This window comes from Anopheles moucheti, chromosome 3, assembly GCF_943734755.1.
Source record: "Anopheles moucheti chromosome 3, idAnoMoucSN_F20_07, whole genome shotgun sequence".
Lineage (NCBI taxonomy): Eukaryota > Metazoa > Arthropoda > Insecta > Diptera > Culicidae > Anopheles > Anopheles moucheti.
The window spans coordinates 24,305,597-24,329,504 of NC_069141.1; the positions used below are offsets into that span (position 1 = coordinate 24,305,597).

General features: G+C 42.9%; 1 protein-coding gene across 5 annotated transcripts; it reads left to right on the forward strand.

Annotated features, from left to right (window-relative positions):
- The first annotated feature begins 294 nt into the window (after positions 1–294).
- Positions 295–23,199, forward strand: LOC128300565 (actin-binding protein WASF3). 5 transcript variants are annotated; one of them, XM_053036671.1, is made up of 7 exons: positions 295–534; positions 1,411–1,504; positions 1,668–2,032; positions 16,287–16,982; positions 17,069–18,220; positions 18,941–19,154; positions 19,248–23,199. In XM_053036671.1, exons 4-7 carry the CDS (start codon positions 16,602–16,604, stop codon positions 19,430–19,432), a joined length of 1,932 nt encoding a protein of 643 aa, XP_052892631.1. In that variant the 5' UTR covers positions 295–534; positions 1,411–1,504; positions 1,668–2,032; positions 16,287–16,601; the 3' UTR covers positions 19,433–23,199. The 5 variants fall into 5 exon arrangements, with proteins under 5 accessions (XP_052892631.1, XP_052892632.1, XP_052892629.1 ...); XM_053036672.1 differs by lacking the exon at positions 1,411–1,504; XM_053036669.1 differs by having other exon boundaries at positions 319–354; positions 1,411–2,032.
- The last annotated feature ends 709 nt before the right edge of the window (positions 23,200–23,908 follow it).

A 23,908-nucleotide genomic window follows, 5' to 3' on the forward strand; every position in this document is an offset into this window, starting at 1 on the left:
AAATAGAGATGGCCATACAAATTTACTCCATGAATAATTCCCTTCTTCTCGGATGGTGCTCTTTCTGTTAACTTTATATCCAGAAACGTAGTAGAAAAAAACTGGAGTTATTTAAAATGATATCTTCGATTATATTTATCCATTTCATTGAAATATGACATAAACGTTCAATTTTCGATTTAAAGTGGAACGGATTAATACACCATTTGGTCGGAACGGTTCCAGCCGGATTAACTGTTCCATCTACGGTAGACACATCACTACACGCGAATCACAAGAAGAGAGGGAGAAAACGATGACTTTAGAGCAAAAAAGAAAAGAAAAAGGAAAATCACTCAGAGGAGGTCGCATCGGGTGCGTATCTCTTTTGTCCCCGTTGGTTAATAAGTTTTTTGAAGAAAGCAATTTCGTCACCGTCAGCATCGCTGGCTGATGCGCAATCGAAGTGATATTGCAAATTAGCCGTCGAACGAACCAGAGCCCCGTAAATCCCGTGCGTGCGTTTGCGGACGATGGTGGTTTGATGTGTAGTCGGTAAGAATAGCGATCCCTCCCTCTTCTATATTGTGCAGTGTGTGTGTCCACGGGGCAGCGAATGGTGTTGATGGTGGCGTTTTCTTTACTAGATGGGCTGTCTGAAGGAATATCGCGTGTAATATAACGCACCTCCACGATACCTTCCGACCAGATACAGCATTTGTTGTGTCCAGTCGGTGCATTCGAGCATTACGCATGTTTCGCTGGCAGCGTAAAGGTCTCGCGTTTCCGCTGGAACTGTACGCGCGCCCCTGTGAATCATACCGCCGACGACGTGCAGTTGCAGCAACAGCGAAATCCGGCTTGCCGTGATCTCGTGGTGAATGTGTGCTGCGGTGGGTGTTGCTGTCCCGTGTGTCTCTGTATGTGTCGTCATCGAGGTGCCAAATTGGGCGTAGAGTATGCGCGGATTCGTCCCAATTTCCTGCCGCTGCGGTGTGAACATCATGCATTCAAAGCAAGATTATGCTGTGAGTAGCTTCCGGTGACGTGCTGTTTTTTTCATCTCGATTGAATACCGCTGGGTGGCCCAACTCGCTTCACCAGCCAGAGTATTGACAGAGAAGTGAAGTTATTGCGCACGCAATCGAAGGAGGCTTTGCGAGGAAGGAAAAGCACAGCGGAAAAACGGGTTCCTGGTGTGAGCGTGAGGAAGGAAAATATTATCATTGCCTGGCAAAAAGCAATGACAGCTCCGTAGCAACACGCCAGAACAACAATACTACTAGCATCAACAACAGCAACGGAGGTCCCGTGCCGATTGCCTACATTATCAATCTTTCTGTTGTTGGTGTTACCATTTATGCCATGTATATTCAACGTGGTATGTGCCTAGTGTGAATGTGTGCATCCTATATCATAATTTATTCCCAGGTTTGTGTATAATAGGAAAGAGCGAGTGAAGAAAAATCGACACATCACTCCAAACAACATCGCCGGCGGAGCGCTGTGCGAAGCAAAGGTGCAAGTGAGTTCTGTTTTTAATTGTGGCTCAACCGGAAAACCGGAAATCAGTTTCTTTCCCCAAAACACCACCAACTCCCAACTCTACACTCCAACCCGTCTTGCGAAAGTGGGTCTGTAAAAAGGGAAAGGAAACAGCATCTCAAAGCCATATTTGGATGTTTCAGGCGTAGCAAGAGTACGGAGTCGATTGGAGGCCGGCAGAAAACGAAAAGTGAATTCCGGCCTACTAGTCTTGGCTTATCAATTGGTGTAGAGAGAGAAATCGAAACACAAAACGTCAAAGCCGGGCGTTTTGACAGGTGGTGCGATTGTCTCGCAAAAAGTGTACTCGTGTGTGTGTGTGCGTTTGTTCTTAAAAAAAAGAAAAATTAGTTGATTCCGGGCCGCCAGTGAAGTACTGTGCATGCCCATAATTTTGCCATCGATACATTCCCAACGCCGCCGATCAAGAGTCCCGAAGTATCCTTGAGTTCCAGAATTTCTTTCAAAGAAGAGCAACGCCCAACGTAACTGTGGACGATGGAAACATGTAAGTATCGGGGAGTTTTCGATTGAAGAACTTATGTCTGGATTTCTCAGCTTCAGATACTCGCTTGGGTTGGACTCTTGGTTTATCAATAGCGGAGTTGTCCTCTTCCGGCTGTGAGTCAACCGCTGGCATGCGTGAAGAATTTTAATGTGCTACTGTAAGGAATGTCAAGAACCTTTGCTTGGCACTGTACGTTAGTAGGCCTCTCGTTATGGGTAACATTCCGAAAGAGTAAGCTCATCATTTAACATTGTAGTTATGAACCTTACTCGGAATAAGCGATAATAATATGACTAATTTTTACAATATTTGTATTGCTTTGTAGGTATTCGACAAATGTGCAGAACTTCGTTTAGCTTAGGAAATACACACAAAAAAAAACATTGCTCCACTGCAAACACTGCTGCCGGAAATGGAGCCAAATGTTGAACAGAGCATCCCCCCAATATTTAAGCCGCAAAGCGCAAATACTTTACACTACAAGAACGACTTTAGGCAGGAAGTCTTTAACGATGGCAAAAGGTGAAAAGAAGCCTCACCGTACGTAGGCAGAGCTCGTGGCACGCCGCAGCCCGACATTTGTAGGCCACGAATCGGTTGCACCCAAAATGGAAACACCCACCCTCGTTTTTTTTACGCAGTATAGTAATTTCCCTTTTCGCGTTCGGAACTACTAGGTGTGGTGGGCGACTTAATGGAGTTGTAGAAATACTAAAGCGGGATTGCCTGGAGAATAATAGTACCCTTCAAAGAAGATAATATTCCAAATGCCTTTAAATTTTTATACCTTGGAATGGATGTTTTTAACTTGGAAGTGTGTGTATTAAATTTTCGTGCACAAATCGAAAAAAAACATTAAAGGCAAACCATGTACAAGGGAAAAGATCATGATTTCTTAAACAGAACTGGTCAACTGCGTTGTAGCTGTCTGGTTTGTAATGGTCTCAACAATTGAAATCAAGGATAGATGGTTATCTGGTGACCTCCAATTAGGGGGAGTCGTTTCAATAGAAATATGCAGGCCGGCAATCACAAGGAGAAGAGTTGTATTAAAATATTGCATCTCTTTGCTGATCGGAAATGGACGGTCTATATTGCAGGTCTATTTTTTTCTATATTTCGTTCAGCACATCTCACATACAATAAACACCCTCCATTACTATCTTATTTTTTGCATTGCCTCACCGCAAGTTACGCTCGTATGCTTTTGCCACATGGCGTCTACGGTGCAAATAGTTTCGCATGTGCGCGCGAGCAAGGCAAAATCCTCCCCTTTTGAGTTTTGTGTTGCTCTGGATTGGCCGAGTGCATAATCTGCCAACTGCTTATTCCCTGTGGAGAGCAAACAAAAAAGCTGAAACGTACAGACAGGAGCATTATCAGCGAGGTTCTCTACTAGCCGCGCAAGAAGGCCAAGCCCTGAGTCACAATATCACCGGACAGGCTATGTGTGTGTGTGTGTGTGTGTGTGTGTTATCTTGCATTAAGAATGTGAATTGTGCGTTCCACCGTGCCGAGTTCAACCATGTGAAGGTTTTTTCTTAGACAGTTTGGTGATAAAATTGCTATCAAGAGTTCTACTTGCAGCTTGAGTTCCGCAGGGGTTTGTACGAATCGGAAAGATATGGTTTATCTGGCGAAAAGCAAACGCCATATTGCTGATAAGAAGGAGTAGGTAATTCCAGTGTGGTAGTACCAACAATAGATTCGTACTGTTGCAGTTGGGTAGCTTATAATTATAATGCTTATCCAGTTGTTTACGAGAGATTTAGAGAACTTTAAAATCGCATGTTTTAGCTTGTGTTGTACATTTAATATGGTCATAAGGGGCGTTGAATCATGTACTATATTTTAATTGCATTTCCCTGTAGTTGCCGGTCCATTTAAAATGCCTTCAATATTTCAATTTCGGAAGCCTTCTCTAACCGGTTCAGATGAACTTTTAAAATTCCAAGTCAAAAACAATATTACTTCAGCTTGTTTCAAGTAATCGTTGTAGCAGATGTTAATTAACGCCCCGTATATCCCAAGAGCCTCCAGCGGCAATGGATGTTTGAAGTGGCATCATTTTTAACCCGGGGTCCCCAATTTTCCCCCAAAAATGTCTAGTGCACTGGTACAAAAAAAAGAGAACTCAAATGACAAGTGGATTGCCCGACTTGGTGCGTGTTTTATTTCGCGTGACTATTTTCGGAACCCACGGGTTTTAGATCGATGCGTGGCCCGAGAACTTACCCCACAACAGTAACAGTCGGAATGATTTGAATCATTGTTTTCTTCTTTTGTCTTATTTTATCATTTCCTTCCTGTTTTACCTAACCCCCTTGTATACAATTTCACGGTGTTTAATGAAGCATTTTCTGAAGAAAAAACACAAATGTGGTGCACATATGGGAATGCTAAAACGAACATACACACACAAATCATTCACGCGTTTCACGCAATGCTTAATCTCATCATGCAATGATCATTATTTCGCTTTTCTTGATCTTGAGCAGCGCCCCAACACTATATTAATGGCGTACGAAATGGTGTGGCGGGGGCCAAAAAAAACGCGACACCTCATTTCCCATTTAAGCCGTGGCGGGCCACTTTCGTAAAAGGGAACCCAGCCGATCTGCAGTCTACTGTACACCATATAACGGTTGCTTTTTTGGAGTAATTTTGGACAAAATATCGGGACAAAAAATAGAACTTCCAACAGATGAAAAAAGGTCGAAATACATCCCAAAAGAAAAACAAAATAGCCAATGTGTGTACACGAAGATATGTCGCGGGTGAAGGGAATTCATCCAATTTCTATTGTTCTTTCCTGTTTGGCCACACGTTGACTTCGGTTAGATTCGTAGCGTAATGAGAGAAATTGGAGCCGTTGTGTGTTTACCATGCGGGTGGAAAGTTCACACCTATCTCTTCACCTCGGGAACGACAATGACAATAGGAGGGAAAATATTTCACTTCCACGAGAGCGGTGAAGCGAGTGAGAAAAAGCAAAGAATCAATTTCTGGCACAACACGAGTGTCCCGTGGGAAAATAACGTGACCTTTTTTAAATAGAAAAATGGCTTACTGCTTTTACAATCGCGATAATGGTAGCCATTTGGGGGCGGTCATCTGGACTGATGATCCTTCCGTTACTAATGCTGCAAAAGTTAGGAGATATAAAAATATTTTGAATCTTAGAAGATTGCTGAACTTTGAAAGATTCTTTGGAAGGCTTTGGAAAATCATTTATTCGTTTGACAGTGACGTGATACAAGATATAACATCCAAGCAATACTTGAATATCCATCGATAATCGCTTCATTAAATCACATTGGAATTGTGTAAAAATGTTTGTAAATAAACAAAAGAACGATATCAAAAATAAATATTCCAGTATGGTTCCCTAGTCACCGCTGGGGCTCCGTGCCCAAATGCATCTTCCGCATGATCATTTGTTTTATTCCAACATTGACGTTTGGTAGATCGAGCGGCGGACCGAAGTGAGAGGGCAAAGAATGTTTGAGTGATACAGCTCATATGGTCCCCAGACACACGATGTGGCCAGTTTATTTAGGTTTCCCCGTGCATTTTGTTTCGTTGTATATTTTCTTGTTTATGCTTTTTTTTCTTGCTGCTTAACGGACGATGATGATACACTCGGTTAATGTCTTAATGGTCGGATCTGCTCCGAACGTCACTAAAGTTTGCATTAGTGCGTGATGCAGGCCGACATCTGGATTGCGTGTTGTGCACGAAGAAAAGACACTTGTACCACACACGATGTGAAGCAGAACATCGAATCTGGCTGCTTATAAAGGTCATTGAATAGCTTGGGCAGTGGAGGAAAGCGTTTATTTTCTCAACCGCACTATTTCAGTAGAATATTTATCGTTTTTATTCAATGTCGACAAGTTGGCAGAAACAAGTGCCGCATACTTCTTTGTGCGAAATAACAGTAAACTCTCGCCCGCAGTTAAAAGAACCGTTCAATGCACCATGCAGTATGTCACCAAGGTCAGTCTGATGCGTGAAACATTTTTAAATCGAACCAAAGAAAGAAAAGCAAGAAACTCCTACATTGCCTTTCGCTTCCTGAAGGTGAAACAGTTAGCATGTGTAATGAGCTGGAACGTATGAAATATTAACCGTAACCTTTTGTCTTGCAACCAAAACACAAACGGTACGGGGAAGTATAAGGGTGAGCACAAATGCATCATCCCCTTTTCGGCGGTGAGCGTGAAAACTGCACTCAGAACTGCATGTTGTGTATGGTTTCTTAGCTGACAGATTACTAACTGCGAAGGAAAAATGCTTTGCGTTGGGGTTTATGAAGCACACGAGTGGTACAATCCCCGTTACGCTCTGCACACACTCCCTGAAACGTATGTGTAGTCTGTGTATGAATATTTACAGTATTGGACTTAATAAGGGCAATTTGAAAGATCAAACAACATCTGATAACTTTATAAAATTCGTCTCAAAGAGTTTGTTAAAGAGTTTTGTTAAAGTTTCTCAATTTTTAATTCATATTAATCATTATTGGTTATTGGCTACATTTTGCAGAAGATCATTGCTCAAACGTGGGCACATTCTTGTTACTATGAGTGCTGCTTACATTCCACTACAGCTATGAGCAAAAGTAAAAGAAGTAATCGGTAACGTTATAATCTTTGCAAGACGAATAAAAAATGTACGTGCAAAAAAAAAACCTTTATGAACTTTTATGCTCCCAGGATCGGAACGAAGGGACACAGAAGGAACGGAACGAACCTAGTAGGTTCGGCGGGACCTTCGGGAAATTCCAGAGGTCCGCAGAATAATATCTTTATGCTGTTGCTATTGCACCCAGTTGCATTTGTTTCGTCGGACACTGTTTTCGTGTGGCCCGTGTGGCGTTTGCCAAACCCGTCGTCAGCTGATAATCAACCCTCGGAGTACAAACGAGGTTATGCACAAGATTATAATGAGTAAAAGGCCATCAGCTGTGCGATTAGTCTACCATATTTCACAATTGCGTTCTTTACTATCTTTCGCAATTTAATTTCCATGCAGTTGTTTTGAGGACATTTAAATCACCATTTTATTTTCCCATATTGACGTCAAACATTATCGTATAAATATTGCTAACGAATGTACTTTCGGTACGCGCAGAAAACATTCAGTACAATGAGTAGAAAGTGGCAGCAATTTGTGTCTTAAAACGTTGCTGCACCAGGGCTTCATGGTTCGAAAAAAGAAAGTGGCGCCCTTCGGTTTTGCTCTCTTCAATTGATCTCGCAACATACCGCACTAATTGTTTCACCTTTGATGAGGTAATGACTTGCTGGGGGAAAAATTAGAAACAAATAATGAATGGAAACGTTCGTTTCTAAAGTAAGAAGGTGGATGCATTAACCAAGCACAAGTATTTCCGTGTTAGTAGAAAGCGTGTTCGGTTAGAGTGGATAATTGAATTTCCCTGCTCTTAAACCTTACTGCGGGAGAAAAGAAATTTCACAATAGGATTACTTCCTTCAAATGTGGCTTGATGGTGTGTAATTCGATGTAAGCAAAGATGCAGCTCCGTTGCCCAAAGATAAGCCCTAGTCCTTGCTGCACCCCTGTGGCATTGAGCCGCGTGTAGAGTAATGTAATTATATGTTTTTTTTTGTTGAATCCTTACGCGGGAATGCCTTAACGCTTTACCAAAACTACCACCTTGAAAACCATCCTCATTGACCGTAGTTTGCCCATTTTACACCGAGTTTGTCAAATGTAATGGTTTAAAAGCTAATGCGCTACGTGGTGTCGGCTTACCCCCAGTGCGCTTGTTTGTTGCTTTTACTGCTGTATTTATCGCAAAGAAGCAAAACGAATGCACCGAAATGTTGTTTGTCCTTCCCGTGCCGTGTTGTGCCTACTGGCGTTTACGTTGACATTTTGAAGCTTGTACCACGCGAACGCAAAGGGAAACACAAGCAACACCTGTGTGAGTTTTCCCCCGTGTTTCCACCATTTTCCCCCGGGACGCCGCGATTGAGCGATTGAGTCTTGCCGGTAAAGGTGGTGCGTGGTACTTAATGATGCATGAAATTATGTTGACGTCGCATCCCCTTTGCCACGATGGGGACGGATGCACTTGCCACACGGACTGGAAATGGCACTGGAGCGCTGAACTTTACTGGTCGAAGTTCTAAAATAGAAACAATACAATAATTGATTTACCATGCCGCTCGATCGTACGCGCCAAACGAAGCTAAACCACTACGGTGTGGCGATCGATGAAATCGTGGGAGATACACAAACTCCCCCCCTTTGTACGCTGTGTCTTCTTCAGGGTTCTCGATGGGGGTGGTCTTGCTTGAAGAGCATCTTAAATTTTGCCTACGTTTATACACCGCTCAGTTCTCCTTTCGAGCAACTCGATCAGCCAAGGAAAGGTCACAGAGCGTTGGGTGCACTTTAGGCGCGCATCATATCTCACACGCTTTGCCCCCTTTAAGATAAGGCGTGATCCAAATTTATAAACCCTGCACCACCAGTGAATGAGTGAGAATAGGCTGCGGCTGGGGCGCAGTGTGAAAGGTTTATAATGCAGCAAACATTAGCGATGCATCTATAAAAGCATGTGTGTAAGTTTACTTTTTTGGATATACTTGTAGACATGATGTTTAAAGGGACGTTTGACTGTGGCGCAAGCATTACGGATACTACTTTTTCGATATATTTTCAACAAATTGTGGAACTTTAAATAATAAGCGGTATATAAATTGTAAAGCATTTTATATCGGATTCTATGTTTGTTATTTACAGGGTTTATCAGTCTGGTTCAACAACGTAAATATTACAACGATAAGCCCTGTAAATATTACTGTTTCGTACTCTATAATTTCGACTGTGTTAAATGAGTCAGAAATCAGAGCTTTCATAAAGCAATTCCTAAGCCTCGGTTGTTGGTGCACGATGCGCTTCTGTGGCCATTTCTGTTGCACGTGCGATATCTGGACCGATGCACCAGACAGGTGCTGGCTTTAACATTGAAAATCGCTGGACCGTTCACTCTAAATTCACTTTCCAACCACAACGCTAAGCAGCGAGCGCATAAGACATACGTCTGTCTTTAAATTATGCGTTGCGCAAGTCATCCTCAGTTGGTGAAATGTTTTTGGCATGAATCGAGGACTTTATTTTGCTTGATTCGCATCGTGGTCAAATTGATTTCAAATCAAATTAAGCTGTGGAGTATGAGAGAGTTTTTTAATTAATAATTTCATAAAGTAAATAATCTCTAGCTCGAAATTCAATTACCTTATTTCATTCCCACAACCTTTCAATCCGGTACCGCTACACACCGGTGAACAAGTGCATCCCATGACAGAGCACGGAGGACCGAAACGTGCGGCACCAAAAACGACGGTGACTGGCGCGAGACCGCGATTTGTTTACATTTTGAGGTTGAGTTGCCGGTGCTGATCGCGCGTTTGGGTTTACGGTTACCTCCACCCTAACATCGCGGTCGTGTTGCATTTCATTGTCGTGCTGCACGCTCCCCGGGTGGCCTGTGCCAGGTTAGGAGTATACCGGACCCTCCCCAGGCTCAAGCGAACGTTGTCATCGGATGAGAGTATTTTACTAGGACTGGAATGTTGGTCATGGAATGTTCCATTCAACCCTTTGGTTTGACGAGTGTGAGAAGTCCCGATGTTACAGATGAGAGTTTATGCGTGTACCGTAGATTGGGTTTTAAGTTTCCGTCAAATAACCGGCCACTTCCGCATTTGTGTGTGTGTTGCTGTTTGTTTATTAAGGTCGGTGTTGTCAATGTCCATCCGGTTCTCGTGTGATACAGGCGATAAGCGTGTAGGCAAAGGAAGAACCCCTCAACATCGCTCCTATTTTTACGTCACCAGTGTTAATCAAACGTTATTTGTATGTGAATTGCGTCTAACTGGGGGAACTCGACTTGTGTGTTCTGGACTGGTTAGTTACAGATTTAACGAAAGCATTTATGGAGTTGTAGTATTACCATAATTGTTGTTCAAATTATTTTTATAGCTTAATCCTTGTTATTAATTGAATGATCTAGCAATTAATATTACAGACCATAATCCACCAGGAAATCATTAACACGGTGCGGAAGAGATAAAAGTGCTTGCTTCAGACGAGTGATCTAGAAAATATTAGCTCTACGATCTTTCGTCTCGATGAGTTAGCTCTACGAAAGATTAGTCGCATTAAAAACTCACCCAACGAACTCTGCTTTTCAATCCTTCTGCCATTTTTAATGGCATATGTCTCCCCGATTGGAGGGTATATCGCCATTTTGTCATAAATTAATAATGTTCAAATCATTTACAGCAAGTTTTAGATTTAAGTAGCTTCTTTCAAAATATCTCAGATATTTGTTTGAAAGTCAATCAATTTTAATGTTTTGTCAAAAAATGTTCTAATGTATTCATGAATGGATTTCAGTTTTTTCTTTATAAAAATCCCCTTAAAGTTGCTGCTTGATATATTTTGCTATGCTACAACATGATGCATTTTTAATCAAACATATCCTAACGCTAAATTCTACATTTGGACCTTTCAAAATGAAAAGGGTCAATATATTCAGCAATAAATTACATCCCCTTTTTGTAAACATTGGTTATGTTCCAGCTGCTTAGGCAAAAGGCACATCCCGACGGCATTATGCATTGTTTACTGTCGGCAGCCATAAATTCTATTACAAATGAAAACTAAAACAAACATTGAATGTCGCACGGATCGCATTCGATCAAACGTAACTACTCGCGTGTCAAAATGGTCGAGAGTTCTGGAGAAATTTAGCATCAAACTTAAAAGGGGCTCAGATTTATGGATGTCTCTAAATGTTCCGGTGTTTACAGAGCGAAATGCGAAGCTAGAAGGATGGAAGCTAGTTGGGAGGTATTGGCCGTCTTTCATGATCGTCTTATGATGTACGATCACGTGGGAAGAGCTATTCTTCTCTACCTTCGGTTCAAACGTAACATATTCAATGTAGCTTTTCTTTGTTTCAATTAAATACTAACCCTTGTTGATTTGTTTAAAGAAACATTTCGTTGTGGGGTGTAGTCACCGTATTATACTCCCTTCATTTAAAGCCTTCATTGTAATTCCGTGCTCAAGGTGTGAAACGTAACGCGATCGGATCATACCCACCCGTACGAGCGTCATAATCCTAAAAAAGAACATAAATAATCCAAACCGATTGGAGAAAGCCTAACAAAAAAGACATCTTAATGGCAAATTTGAGCTGGAGGTACTTCCACGGCTTCAATCGCCGTAAGCCCGGGATCGGTACATGGGATAAATGCAGAACAACTTAGTTTGTGCCGTCCTGTTTGATACTCCTTTCGTAAACTCTTAGACCCACGTTTCGTAGTGAAAGGGATCCGAACCTTTCTTCGCTAGCGGTATTGGCACCAATTGCCTATCACGATCCGGACGCGTTCTAATTCCACAGTTCCACGTCCAGCAGCCGAAAGGGAGAAAACCCAACGAAATGTGCCCCGGCAAATGGGTTTTGATTTAATTTATAGGCAGCGGAGTGTAATGCTTACTTCTCCCCCTTGGTCGATCGGAGCACGGGTCAAATGGCTGAATCCTGGAAGGGAAGGTTGGAACGATGGAGATTGATAGCAGTAAGATATTATTGTGAAAGTGAGGCGAGCAAAATGCCTTTCCAGAATTCGTCATCATCGGTTACACAACATGGCGGGAAAAGCTAACATTATTTTGGATGCGTTGGGTTATAGGGAAGAATCGATCACAGATCGTATCAAGCGATCGGATCGCACAAGGGTATTCGCTCAATTATCGCTTATGGATGAATGGAATTGCAGACACATTCGATCCATCTTCACATGGCACTTAGTGTGTCACTGTGAGTCTTCCGCACATTTTAACGTTAAAGGCATTAACATAATTTATAGGTATGCCGAACGTTGAAATGAGTTACCTGTAACAGATAGCTTAATATATAACTTTAGTAATACCTTGAGACCCTTTTTACGTTTATATTTCTTCGGGCATGTTTGGTTGCATCGTTCACGCTTAAACTACCAGCTGTTATGAATAATACTGCATCGAATAAAGTCGTAAAGTTTTATCGAATTATTGTTAACGATTGATTTGTTGTGTTATGTGGGAAATTCGTACTTTAAAATAGCACTATTGTTATTGTTTTACATCTTTCAAAATAGCGTACGCCTCATAAAATAAATTAATGATCATTCACTTACCGAATGCATATTAACAACTTTTAATAATCACTTTACAGCTAATCGCCTCCATTGAAGCTGATGCATTAAATGTTGGTATTTGGAGGTATGCTTGTCGGAAATGGCCACTATTAAGTTTGAAATTTTATAGGGTGTGCGTTGTGTTGATACAGCTAAACCGTTCTTAGCTGCCAACCGACTGCTAAATCTCAGCAGCGTCTAGAACAAAGTAGATAAGATAAACGAATTCCTCCTATCGTCGTCCCAGGCTGCTGCAGGCGAAATGAGCAGTTACACCGAGAAGTCATAAAAGTCTCGATGCAACTAGCAAACAGCGAGAAGCTCCTAGCGGGGTTAGACCCCTAGTGTACCCTTTTAACGATCTTTCCACTTCCTTTTAACTTGGATTCCAAGGCACGAACGGAAACGAACCACAGCCGGCACAACACATACGGCGGCGGCTATTGAAAGAAAGTGTTCCTACCTCGGGCCGGCGAGTTTTCAAGTATTTTGCGCACAGTTCCGTTGATTTACTACGCGCGAGCACACCCAGACGGGCCAGAAACGGCATAGCGGAGCGGTGCGATTTTGTTTTCCCCAAACGGCTCACCGACGGCACACAAAGCGCGGTCGGCAAACGGTGCCAATGGTACTGTTGTGTGTATGTGTGTGCATAAGAGGCCGCTGTGTTCACTGGAGAGTATCATTTTAATAGCCCTTCCAAGCCCAGCTCTCGGTCGTTATGATGAAAGATGAGGAATGCTTTTCGAATCGTGCGGGGGCCCCCGTTGAATAGACGGGTCGCGGCTCGCTAGTTTGACTACTGATCAGCGCGATCATCGCCAAGTGCATTGGGTGGGTTTTTTTCGGAAGGAGAAGGCTAATAGTACCTTGAAGTGCCCGATCGGCTCTCTCTCACTCATCCCGTGAACGGAGTACGAATGTGTAAATATGCAAACAATTAAACAGCTTTATGACATCACCGGCGAGAAGATGATGAGATGTACACTGGATGGAGTGAAGAATTGAAAGAAAAAAAATAGCAAATCCAGCTAAGATACACTTAGCCGGTAAGGAACCTGGTAAGGTGCAACTGTGTTAGAAGAAAAAAGGTGTTAAAGATGCATTACGATGAGGTAATTTACAGCCATCCATCCAAAACAAGACATTCGCTTGTGTATCCAGGCAGCGAATGGAAAGGAAATATGCTTATGTAAATCAGTTTTATTTCCAAGTGGCAATGAATTCATTACAACAACTATAACCTTTAATGTATTCAATTACAAGTGCGCTTATTATTAATGTTCCCCGTAACAGTTGTCTCCGCTTCAGACATGATTATTGTATTTATTATGTCTTAAAGCCTTGATTTGGACGGGTGGGACGATGGCATGATGGTAACGGTCTTCACACCCAATCCATCCTCATAAAGTCAGAAATTAACAGGCTTTAGAGAGAGAGGAGATCGCCTGAGGTTTGTTTGTTGTGTGCCGCCAGTGAAGAAAAAAAAATTCTTGATTTAATTTGCTCGATTTTTGCTCGATTTCAATCTCTAATCTTTGCACGATTTCAGTTGTATTCTATGGAGATAATAATATTTTATGTTTATAGTGTTGACTAAAGCAGTAGAGCAGAAAAGAACATTAATCTGAATCGATGTACATCAGATTCCGTTGTAGAATTATAAGTTATAGTTATAGCCATTTTTGAGTTGAGTTCAGTTTAAATTTGGTTGAGTTTAGATTTACAGAACTTTTGCGTTAAATTGGCCAAGTTTTAGCCATTTCTGGGTTATATGTAAGTTGAACTAGAATGTTTCGAGGTAGAACCGGCAATCTTTCCCAGCTCTTGAAATTTTTGAAAACTGAAATCGTTTCTGTTCGCAATTGCCTCAACAGCCACCTTTACCCTTGTCAACTTGCAAGAATTATAGGAACTGAGGAACTATTCAGATCAACCTTAGCACATTCCAGTACAACAACTTGAGCTAGCAATGACGTCAATTTTATCAGTTAAACTAGAAAACCCCCAGTAAGCCATAATTCCCGTGCGCAAGTTATCTCTCTTATCTCGTTCCACGTTCCCGAAAATGATCTTGTCTCCGTCAACTTCTTAATCTCGCCATCCTACCAACTATCCCGCATATTAAGATACGGTTTGCGTTCCGCAGATTCCATTGCAAAGCCCACGGCGGCACACCAGTGCGCGGTTGCTCCGAAGTTCGATGAGGGAACCAACCGAAATGAAAACAGTTTCCCTGCGCTGCTTGACGCGGTTTGATTGCTTTCGCAGTAGCGCCCGTAGTGCTGTGAGGGTTTTCTGTTGGTATGCCACAATAATCTGCGGACGAGATGCGAAGCGCTACCTCTGGGCGTGCTACGAAGCGAGGCGTTGTGGACACACGAAACACCACGATCGGCGGTCCCCACTGGTGGCCAGCAGGGGTTTCACTCTAATCACGTGCCTTTCGCGACCCCAGAGTCCCAGCGCGTCATGTGCTTTCTTCGCTCACGTTTGCTCGCCGCAGCATAAACACGCCGTCGCGCCGTGGTCGTCGTCGTCGTAGCGGCAGTTGTTGTCGCGAACAGAAACGAGCATTCCGCACCGGGCAACCTACTTAACGGAACACACATTTTGCTCGCATTCCAAGTTATCGGTCGGCGCAAAAGATAAAGCTGCAACGATAGAGGCGTTTCCCCCATTTTCATTGAGCCATGTAGTGGATGTTGTTTTGAAGCAGGGGAAGGTTTCTTTTCGAACCACATGGTGTGTGTGAAAGGTGGTAGTAATATTATCTTTAAGAAAAAAAATCTCAATAGTTAGTTGGGTCTTTCATGCGTTTTTCTTTCATCGGCCTCAGGAATTACGCTTATTTATCAAGAAAAAAATTATATTTGGGAAAAGGAAAATGTTTTAAAACAGTTTTAAGGTTTTTTTCCACGGGGTTTGATCGTTTTAACACATCTGGTTTCAATCCGGATTGAATTAAGATTTATTTTTAGCAACAAACTTCACAATTATCTGTCACAGTAGGAGTTGTCATTTTCAATTGGATTTTCTGTCACATAAAAGTATCCCGCGTAGGAAATATCAGAGAAAATCCTACCCCTACTAAACGGTTCCACATGTTCCCGTATGTATCAACGTGATGCCGGCGGCGGTCCGGCTTCACCAAGCGAAAAGTACGCTGGCAGCATACGTGGCCATTTAAATTGAAAAATAACCGTTTACGGTCATCATCTCATATTCGTCTCGTTCGTACTTCGTTATTTCATTTATCTTGCATTACCGTTTCGTACATTATGCTTGTGTGAAAGCGGAGATAAAGCAAAAGCAGGGACGTACAAGCGAATAGGTTTTAGTTCCTTCTTCACTCTTCACCAATGCGTGATGTTGTCCCGCATTGTATGATTGAACCGATTCGGTGTGCGACGTTGAAGTGCGACGCGTTTGTTACACTGATGACTATGGCTCTGCAGAGCGGACGAACAACGCCCGGCAGTGATTTGCATGCATCACACCCTGTCGCGAGATAAACGCCAAGTCTACCATGCTCCCCTTTTTTGCGATATGATTAAACAGCTGATCTGTGGATGGGAGAATAAAAATGAAGCACCGATATGCGGGGCCGGTATTCAATTAGCATAATCACCCACTTCCCTTCCCCAAGTGGAGTCGGGACGGAGCTTTAATATAATGTACGAAAGTAAGCAGCGTGAGGTGAAGGGAGACCTAGATAACGTTCGTTTATGCTGCAACAATGCACGCACATCCCACCATCACCATGTTTCTACCGACTCTCGCCTAGTTGATGATCGTCGAGCACGATCAGCAACGTCCGGGGAGCCGCTCGATAAACGTCAAACGTACGGGACCGGATAACTAATTACCCATATAAGTTAGACATCAGCGAGAGCACACACACTCAATGTACATCGAGCGTTCGATTTCACTCGAAGAAAGATTTTCACTTCCAATACCGTACTTGATCGATCATTTTGTGATAATTTTCTGCGTTCTATTTTGCTTTCTTGCCTTTTTTTCAGGTTCGGTATGTAGCAAACTGCACGTGCGTAGGAATATGTAGGGCAGAGCGTGATCCAATCATCAACACATCCGGCGGTGGAAATCTCATTACAAACTCTTCCTGAGCAGAAAAGGGAAGAGGAGAGAGCATCATTAAAAAAATACCTCGGGAACTTCAACTCCCGGTGTTGACGGCGGTAATATAGCACGCCACGTACGTTGGCCCTACTGAAAGCACAACACGATCACCTTCAGTGGTGCAGTTAAACTAACAATCGAGAAGTGCGGTAGTTAATTGAATACACCGTGCGTACGATACTGGACAAACACACAGGATGCCGCTCCCAAAACGCCTCGTGCAGCCGGTGTTCGTGGCACGGTCAGTGTACGTGCGCGAGGAGCTACCGGCCGAGCTAGAGACGGTAACCAACACGACACTCACCAATATCGTCCGTCAGTTATCATCACTGTCGAAACATGCGGAGGATCTGTTCGGCGAGCTGGCCCGTGATGCGGGCGGGCTGGCCGAACGAGCCAACTCGTTGCAGGCGCGTATTGATCGTCTCGCGATAAAGGTCACCCAGCTGGACAGCACCGTTGAGGAGGTATCGCTGCAAGACATACAGATGAAGAAGGCTTTCAAAAGTGCCACAATGTTCGACCAGCAGATCTTCTCCCGGGCGACGATGCCATCGGCAATGCTGGAGGTGTATAAGGTGCGTGATTTAATGAGCTCATTATATACATCGACAGTAAACATTCAAACTAACGCTATGCTTTTTTCCTCCCCGTTCTTGATTAGACTTGCGATAAACCACCGCCACTGGATAAGCTGAACTGTTACCGAGATGATGGTAAAGATGGTTTGAAGTTCTACACCGATCCGAACTACTTCTTCGAGCTGTGGCGACAGGAGATGCTGAAAGATACGGAACGGGTTATGCACGACCGTGGAAAGAAGGTCCACAAACCGAGAGCAGAGGGTGGCGCTGATGGTGGCGGGCGACAGAAGAAGCGACCACGTGCCCCGCACAACACACGCGAAAAGCAACGCCAGCGTGCCATCGGCCATGGCGAAACGCTGATGCCAAATAATGTCATCTACCGCACGCCGAATGCGATCATCGGTTCGCAGGAGGAGGCAATTTACAACAGTGCTATGGCGGGAGGTCCCGGCGGTAGCATGATCTACGATTCACGTTCATCGTCCGCGATGGGAGGTAGTAGCAGCGGTGGTGCCGCACGGCCCAACTCCATCGAGCTCCGGCGAAGCTATCAGCAACCGCACGAAATGGTTGACGGTGGTGGTTATGCGCCACCGTCACCGGGCGGTGGCTACCACCTTCAGCAGATGGCCAACCAGTTACAGCATCAGCAGGCTGGCGGTGTATACCAGCAGCAGCAGCCAATCTACGACCAGTACGGTAATCCATCGATATACGGATCCGGGGCGAACCAGATGTCGCAGGAAAGTTTGTACGCACCCGGTACGCCTTCGCGGTCGAAATCGCGCCCATCACAGCCACCACCAGCCCCGCCATCGTCCGGCAGTGGCGGTGGTACACCGAATGCCTCGAACGCGAACACACCGACGCGCAGCCGAAGCCTGTCGACCGGGCGCGATAATTTACCACCGCCACCACCGATACCGGAGGGTTTGCAATCACCACCGCACGGTATGAGCAACGGTGGAACGGGCGTTGCTGCCAAGATGCTGTTGATCCGATCCGGTTCACGGGCGGGATCGCCGCAGCTGGGCATGACCGGTTCGCAGCAGCAGCAACAGCACCAGCAACATCAACACCAGCACGTTGTCGTGAAGTCGATGATGGACCAGAATCAGCTTGCGCTGGATCAACTAAATCAGCAGATAAACAATCTGAACAATCTCAACATGCAGCTGAACCAGATGTCGATGAACGATCTGCCGCCACCGCCACCGATACCGGAACAGGTAAGTGTGTCGTGTCTATCCCCCCCGTGACTCAGGGCATCCATTCAGTGGACAGTTATCATCGCTGGCAGTCGTAAAGCTTTGCTTCCATTTTTTGCTTCCGGTGCTAAGCTAATGAGGTCTCACATTACAGTCCAAAGCTCTCTTTAATAGTTCCGTCTTCGTACGTCTGCTTTCCCCGTCTTCTTCCGATTGATTACTTTTCGTTTGGGTAGGTAAGTCGTTGTGTGGGACAATTATGTTCCGAATAACTGGATCGGTTTGTGTCTGCTCGTCTGCAGGGAGTCCTATCGTGTCAACTAAGAATATACCCTGACTCTCATTCGTGTGTTTTTGTCATATTCAATTTTCAACCGATTGTTTGTAAAACACTAGAATTTGGTTTTATTGAGAGACATCTCTCATAAGCGTGTTGCTTAACGATATTCATGTTTTCCGCCTGTACAAGACTCTAAGATTGAGGATCTCGATAGGCACATCACCCAGTCCCGTCAGTCCCATTACTGTATGCTTGAGCAACCAATAATTGTTTGAGTGTCTAAAATATTCTACACTCTCAGGGATGCATTTGTAATTTATCGAATGCAATGAATCATTTAATAATTTATTTAGCATTCTGGCTATCTAACTTTTCCTCCAAAATAGATTTCTTTATTTGTTGTATGTTATCTGTTTTTCTTGCATGTTATTCATATTTCCATGCTTATCCTCCTCCCATAGCTATCACCCAAACAATCACCACCAAATGTGGCTCCACCGCCTCCACCACCACCACCGCCAATGCTGGACGGTCCGTTAAGCCCTACGAAGGCACCAATGGCAAACGGTGATCTATACAACATGCCGAAAATGCACCAACTGAAGAAGATTCCTCCGCAAGAGAAGATAACCTACGATGATCCGCGCAGCGATTTGATGAAGGCCATTCGAGACGGTATGTTTACTATACAAAACATTAAAATACATGGCATTACTGACCGCGCATTTATCTAATCTTCTTTATATGTTATGCGTTCTGCTTCCACAGGTATCAAACTGCGCAAGGTAGAGAAACAAAATCACGAAGCGAAGGAAAACGATCGCAACAAGGGCCTGCACGATGTGGCCTCAATTTTGGCCCGCCGTGTCGCCATCGAGCTGTCCGAGTCGGAATCGTCCGAAAGCGACGACGATAGTGAGGGCTGGCAGGAAACGAACGAAACGTCCGCATGACATCAGGAGAGCGTTGCGGCGGGCGGGGGCAAGAAAAAGTGAAACAAGGTGTAGCGCCTCTTCCGATAGGGCGATCATTCCAAGCGAACGTCGAAAACCATCCCGGTCATTGTCATAGCTCAGATGAAACTGTGCGAGTGCTTAGTGGTTGAATGCGATCAAATCGCATCAACGGGTGAGTGGAATGGGATGAATGGAAGGATCGCGCCAATCGCAGGAGGACTGCAATCGGTGCAACAAAGACGGGTTTTTTTGCGATCTAGCCTGATATTCGGTGTATTTATTTTGGGAATGCAAAGATAGCACAATTGCTGCGGTGGAAAACATTGGTTTAATCAAGGGACGTGATAATCGCTCCTCTGATGATCGCTTATAGAAGAAGACATTTATATTCGAGATTATATTATAGGTTGTATTAAGGCGCAACGAGGGAGCAATGAAAAAATACCGCGTATCGTTAAGTTCCGGTTAAGTTGTACAAAGGATAAGTTTCACTATTTATACACAGAGATAAGCATCGCTAAAGCGGGATGTGGTTACCGCGATCATATGATGTGATCGAAGCCGAGGTTCACTTGTTGCGCATACATTCTAAACATTCTGTATAGATTATTGTATTTTGTTTTACATGTCCTAATTTTCGAATACTATTATACTTCATTGTAAAAGAAACCCGATTGCGCAAATTGGCACATCATGGAAGCATCTCATCACGTCGTTACCCTCTCGCTGGTTCCAGAGTGCGGTGTTGGGTTTTGTGAGGGAAAATCAAAATGTCACTACCGTCGTGCGCGTATATCAAAATGGAAAGTATATATATATATATATATCCTCCACTAATGAAATGCTTAATGAAGCAACTGCAGGAATGCCAGCACATTGAAAGAGGAGGAAAAATAATAGTGAGCGGAAGATAGTGAAAAAGAATGCAATTTATATGTAACTTTGTAAACGTAGCGTTACACCAATGTAGTCGTAAGATAGATACAGTCACAGTCGATCATTTTGTCAAAGTAGTAGCAACAATGAAATGAAACAAAAATGCAAACGAGAATGCCAAACAGACAGCGGACGCAAGGTAGCGAGGTGGAGATAGATATAATTTTCTTATCAAATAGTGTTTGCAAAATATTTTTTGGGAAATCAATACAAAGAAACACTTTTGAAGATATCTTCTTGGTGATAAGACACAGTTAATGAGATATCATGATGTTCTATCTCCTGAACTGTTGAAGATCGACATGCATTTAGTAACCCAGATATTGGCTAGCAGGCTTGTTCACTTGGTAGCAAAGTTTATCCGGCGGCTAGTGATTTTATAAATGTTTATTTGCTATGCGATTGCTTTTGAACATCCATATAGTCGCATTTGCTCGTTATCGAACATGCAGACGGTGCGCTTAGGCGCGCTTTATGTACAATGTTTAAATTATAATGTTGTGTTTTAAAAACTTATTCTGACCATACTGCATGTGCTGGAGCGCATCGTGTGAGTGCTCGGTTACGATGCCGAGTGCTAACAAACGCTCGTAATAGAAAGTTAAAAAATAGGTGTTTATTGTCACTTATGGGCCATTCTGTGGAGATTAGAATGTTTTTTTCTTCTTTTGTTTAACTCATGTTCGTATTCGAACATCATGCCTTATGTTCAGAATCGGAAGCAAACTTTTCGTTGCCCTTCCGTTGTCAAGTGAAATATTCCTACGTACACTCTATCACACACTACACAACGATTAAAACACGCTTCATTTAGCTCTATTTAACGCAATTATTTTTGCATAATAATGGAAAAGCACAAGAAAGCAAAAAAACACATATATAAATAACCTTACGACGGTTACAATACTCCAAAAACAAAACAAAAAAGACATTGAAAATAAAACTAATTCATAGCAAATGTGAAAAAAAAATTGTGAAACGCTTGTGGTATAAAAAAGAAAGTAAAAAAAATAACAAAGTGTAATGCCTTTGTGCTTGCTACACTGTAGATGTTTGAAAAGCAACTATTTACCGATCATTAAACAAACAAACAGAAAGGAAGCAAAAAAAACGCAAAATCGCTCAACATGTTCAGGCCGTTAAAGCATATTAGAAAGTAGATGGAAGTATAACACACAAATATGGCAAACCGATTTTAGTGGCGTTTGCAGCTTTAAAATGTGATTTTTTTACGTTGCTAGTGTTTTCTAAAGCACGTTGAAGCTTTTAATGGGAATCTAACTTCTTCTTCAACTCTTTAAAATTCGACCTGCTGCTACTGACCAGTGTGTAAAGTAAAAACATAATTTAAAACTCGTTAGCGACATACCGTCATTCAATGCTCAAACTTTTCGTTTTGCATTACATTTTTAGGACTAACATACTACTCTAAAACACTATTGGACGCTAATTGCTTGCTGTTTGGCCCGAGCATTTACTTGTTTACGTTGCTTTTATGGCGCTTTTCATCAATGCATCTCTCAAAAGACAAAACAATACTTAACCTATCCATATGCTATCTACCTTTCGAAACATTATTTCCCTTGTGCAGTGAAAGGAAAACAAGTCAAGTTGCAAAAAGGCAAAACGAAAACACCCACAAAATACTGATTTGTCAATGAACACAGTACCAAACAATGCAAGCGATCGAACGGGAGAAAAGGTTGAAGTAAAAAAGGTGTCCTTTAACAGTTCTTCACAGCAATTACTGTAAAGCCCAAATAGCCAAAACGGAGTCACTATGATGGAACAACAACGTAAACGGAAAACAATATTATGAATTGATACTAGTAGATAGTTAACCAAGTAAATACAGCAAACCAACCAATACCTTCCCTTGTGTTGCACTGCGACCGGAAAACATTCATGCATTATGCCTAACCGTATCTAATGGAAAGATGTAAAACTCACATACACAAAACCAACTCCTAACACTAGTGGAACAGCAAGCTAATCCAGTACGCGATGAAGTATTGTTTCGTGGTCGCTGTAATAGACTGCACAATCCACCAATGCAACGGGTGGGACGTAGTGACGTTTCGTATGTGCAGCGGCGCCTTTGATATTAGGGAAATAAACGGGGGAAACCATCAAGCATCTTTCCGTTGTACTTTTCGTGTTGGTTAAGGGTTGAATGTTTCATATAAAACATTGAGCAAAACCATACTCCTCGTAAAGATGCGTAGCTTTCAATCGCACGAAAACGAGGATAAAGGACTAGTCGTCGTGGTGAGGATCGTTTGTTGTGTCAGCTCCAAAACTGAAGCTAGTGTCTGAAGCAAGCAAACTGGTAGAATTTTCTGCATTAAGCTTTAGTCGTTTGTCCTCTTACAATGTGCAAGAGAGAATGCACCAAAGTGCATCACGATATGTCTCTATAGTATGTAAAGTAAATGGCAAAGGAAACGAAACACGTTCGTAAGAAGAAAAGGGTTATTTTATAGATTTTCCTCCCTTGCTCTATTTTGTTATGAAAAAAAATGTTAAAATAACGTCCCAAAAACCTTACGTGCTTTCCTTTCACGTGCGCGAAACAACGCGAAGACATTGTACATGTATTATAATTTCTTTAAATAATAGGTAATATAAAGAAAACCATGAACATGATTTGGCGATGCAACAAAAGCATAAAGTATAAATGAAAAAAAAAAAACAAACAAAACAAAACGAAGTAATGGAACAGTAATGGAAGTAATAATGAACAGTTTCAAAATAATACTAATAGTCGGTCAGAAGCAAAATACACTTGATCATGGTAATTAGACAACTAATCGAGGAAATAAAGTGAAACTTGCAAGAAAAATAATTAACTAACTATTATTCACTATCATTTGCTTTCTCTTTTTCCAGCATGATGCGCTGCGAAATTGCGGCAACCAGAAGCAGCAGCATTGATAGGCTGTCATATCACGAAACATGCGCACACAAGCATTAAGGAAGCGAAGCGCGTCACATGATTTGGAGCGGAAGTGCGTCTAGGCGCCGTTGTTATGCATCCGCCACTAAACGGCACATGTTCTTGTTGCAGTAGGTCAGTGAACATAGGCCATAGAACGGTTGTAAAGAGGGAGGTTAAACTAATGCGCTAAATACGTATGCTTATCAACCACGAGCCCCATGACGCAGTAATTGTGGTGTCCGTTCTAAACCAAAAACATACACGACGCTCTCTTTCGAGCCACGATCTTGACACGAAAGATCCCATGCGCAATGAAGAAGCAAGCTGGATGTGTTGTGTACAAAACACACGGACTCGTTCGTCAATGTTGTGCAAATTGCGCAGCATTCTGAACCGGGCTGACGGGCGAAGGAATTTGAACTGGCAGGTTTCTTCCGTTACGTTCGACCGTGACCTGTTGGAAAAGGTAATTTGTGCATAGAAAGGGAACTGTGTTCCGTCGTCTTTCCCGTCGTCGAAATTTAATCAATGTCTTATTATTAGATGACGAATTAATGTTGTTGTTTATTACGCGTTGCGCAAATCTGTGAAATTATTGT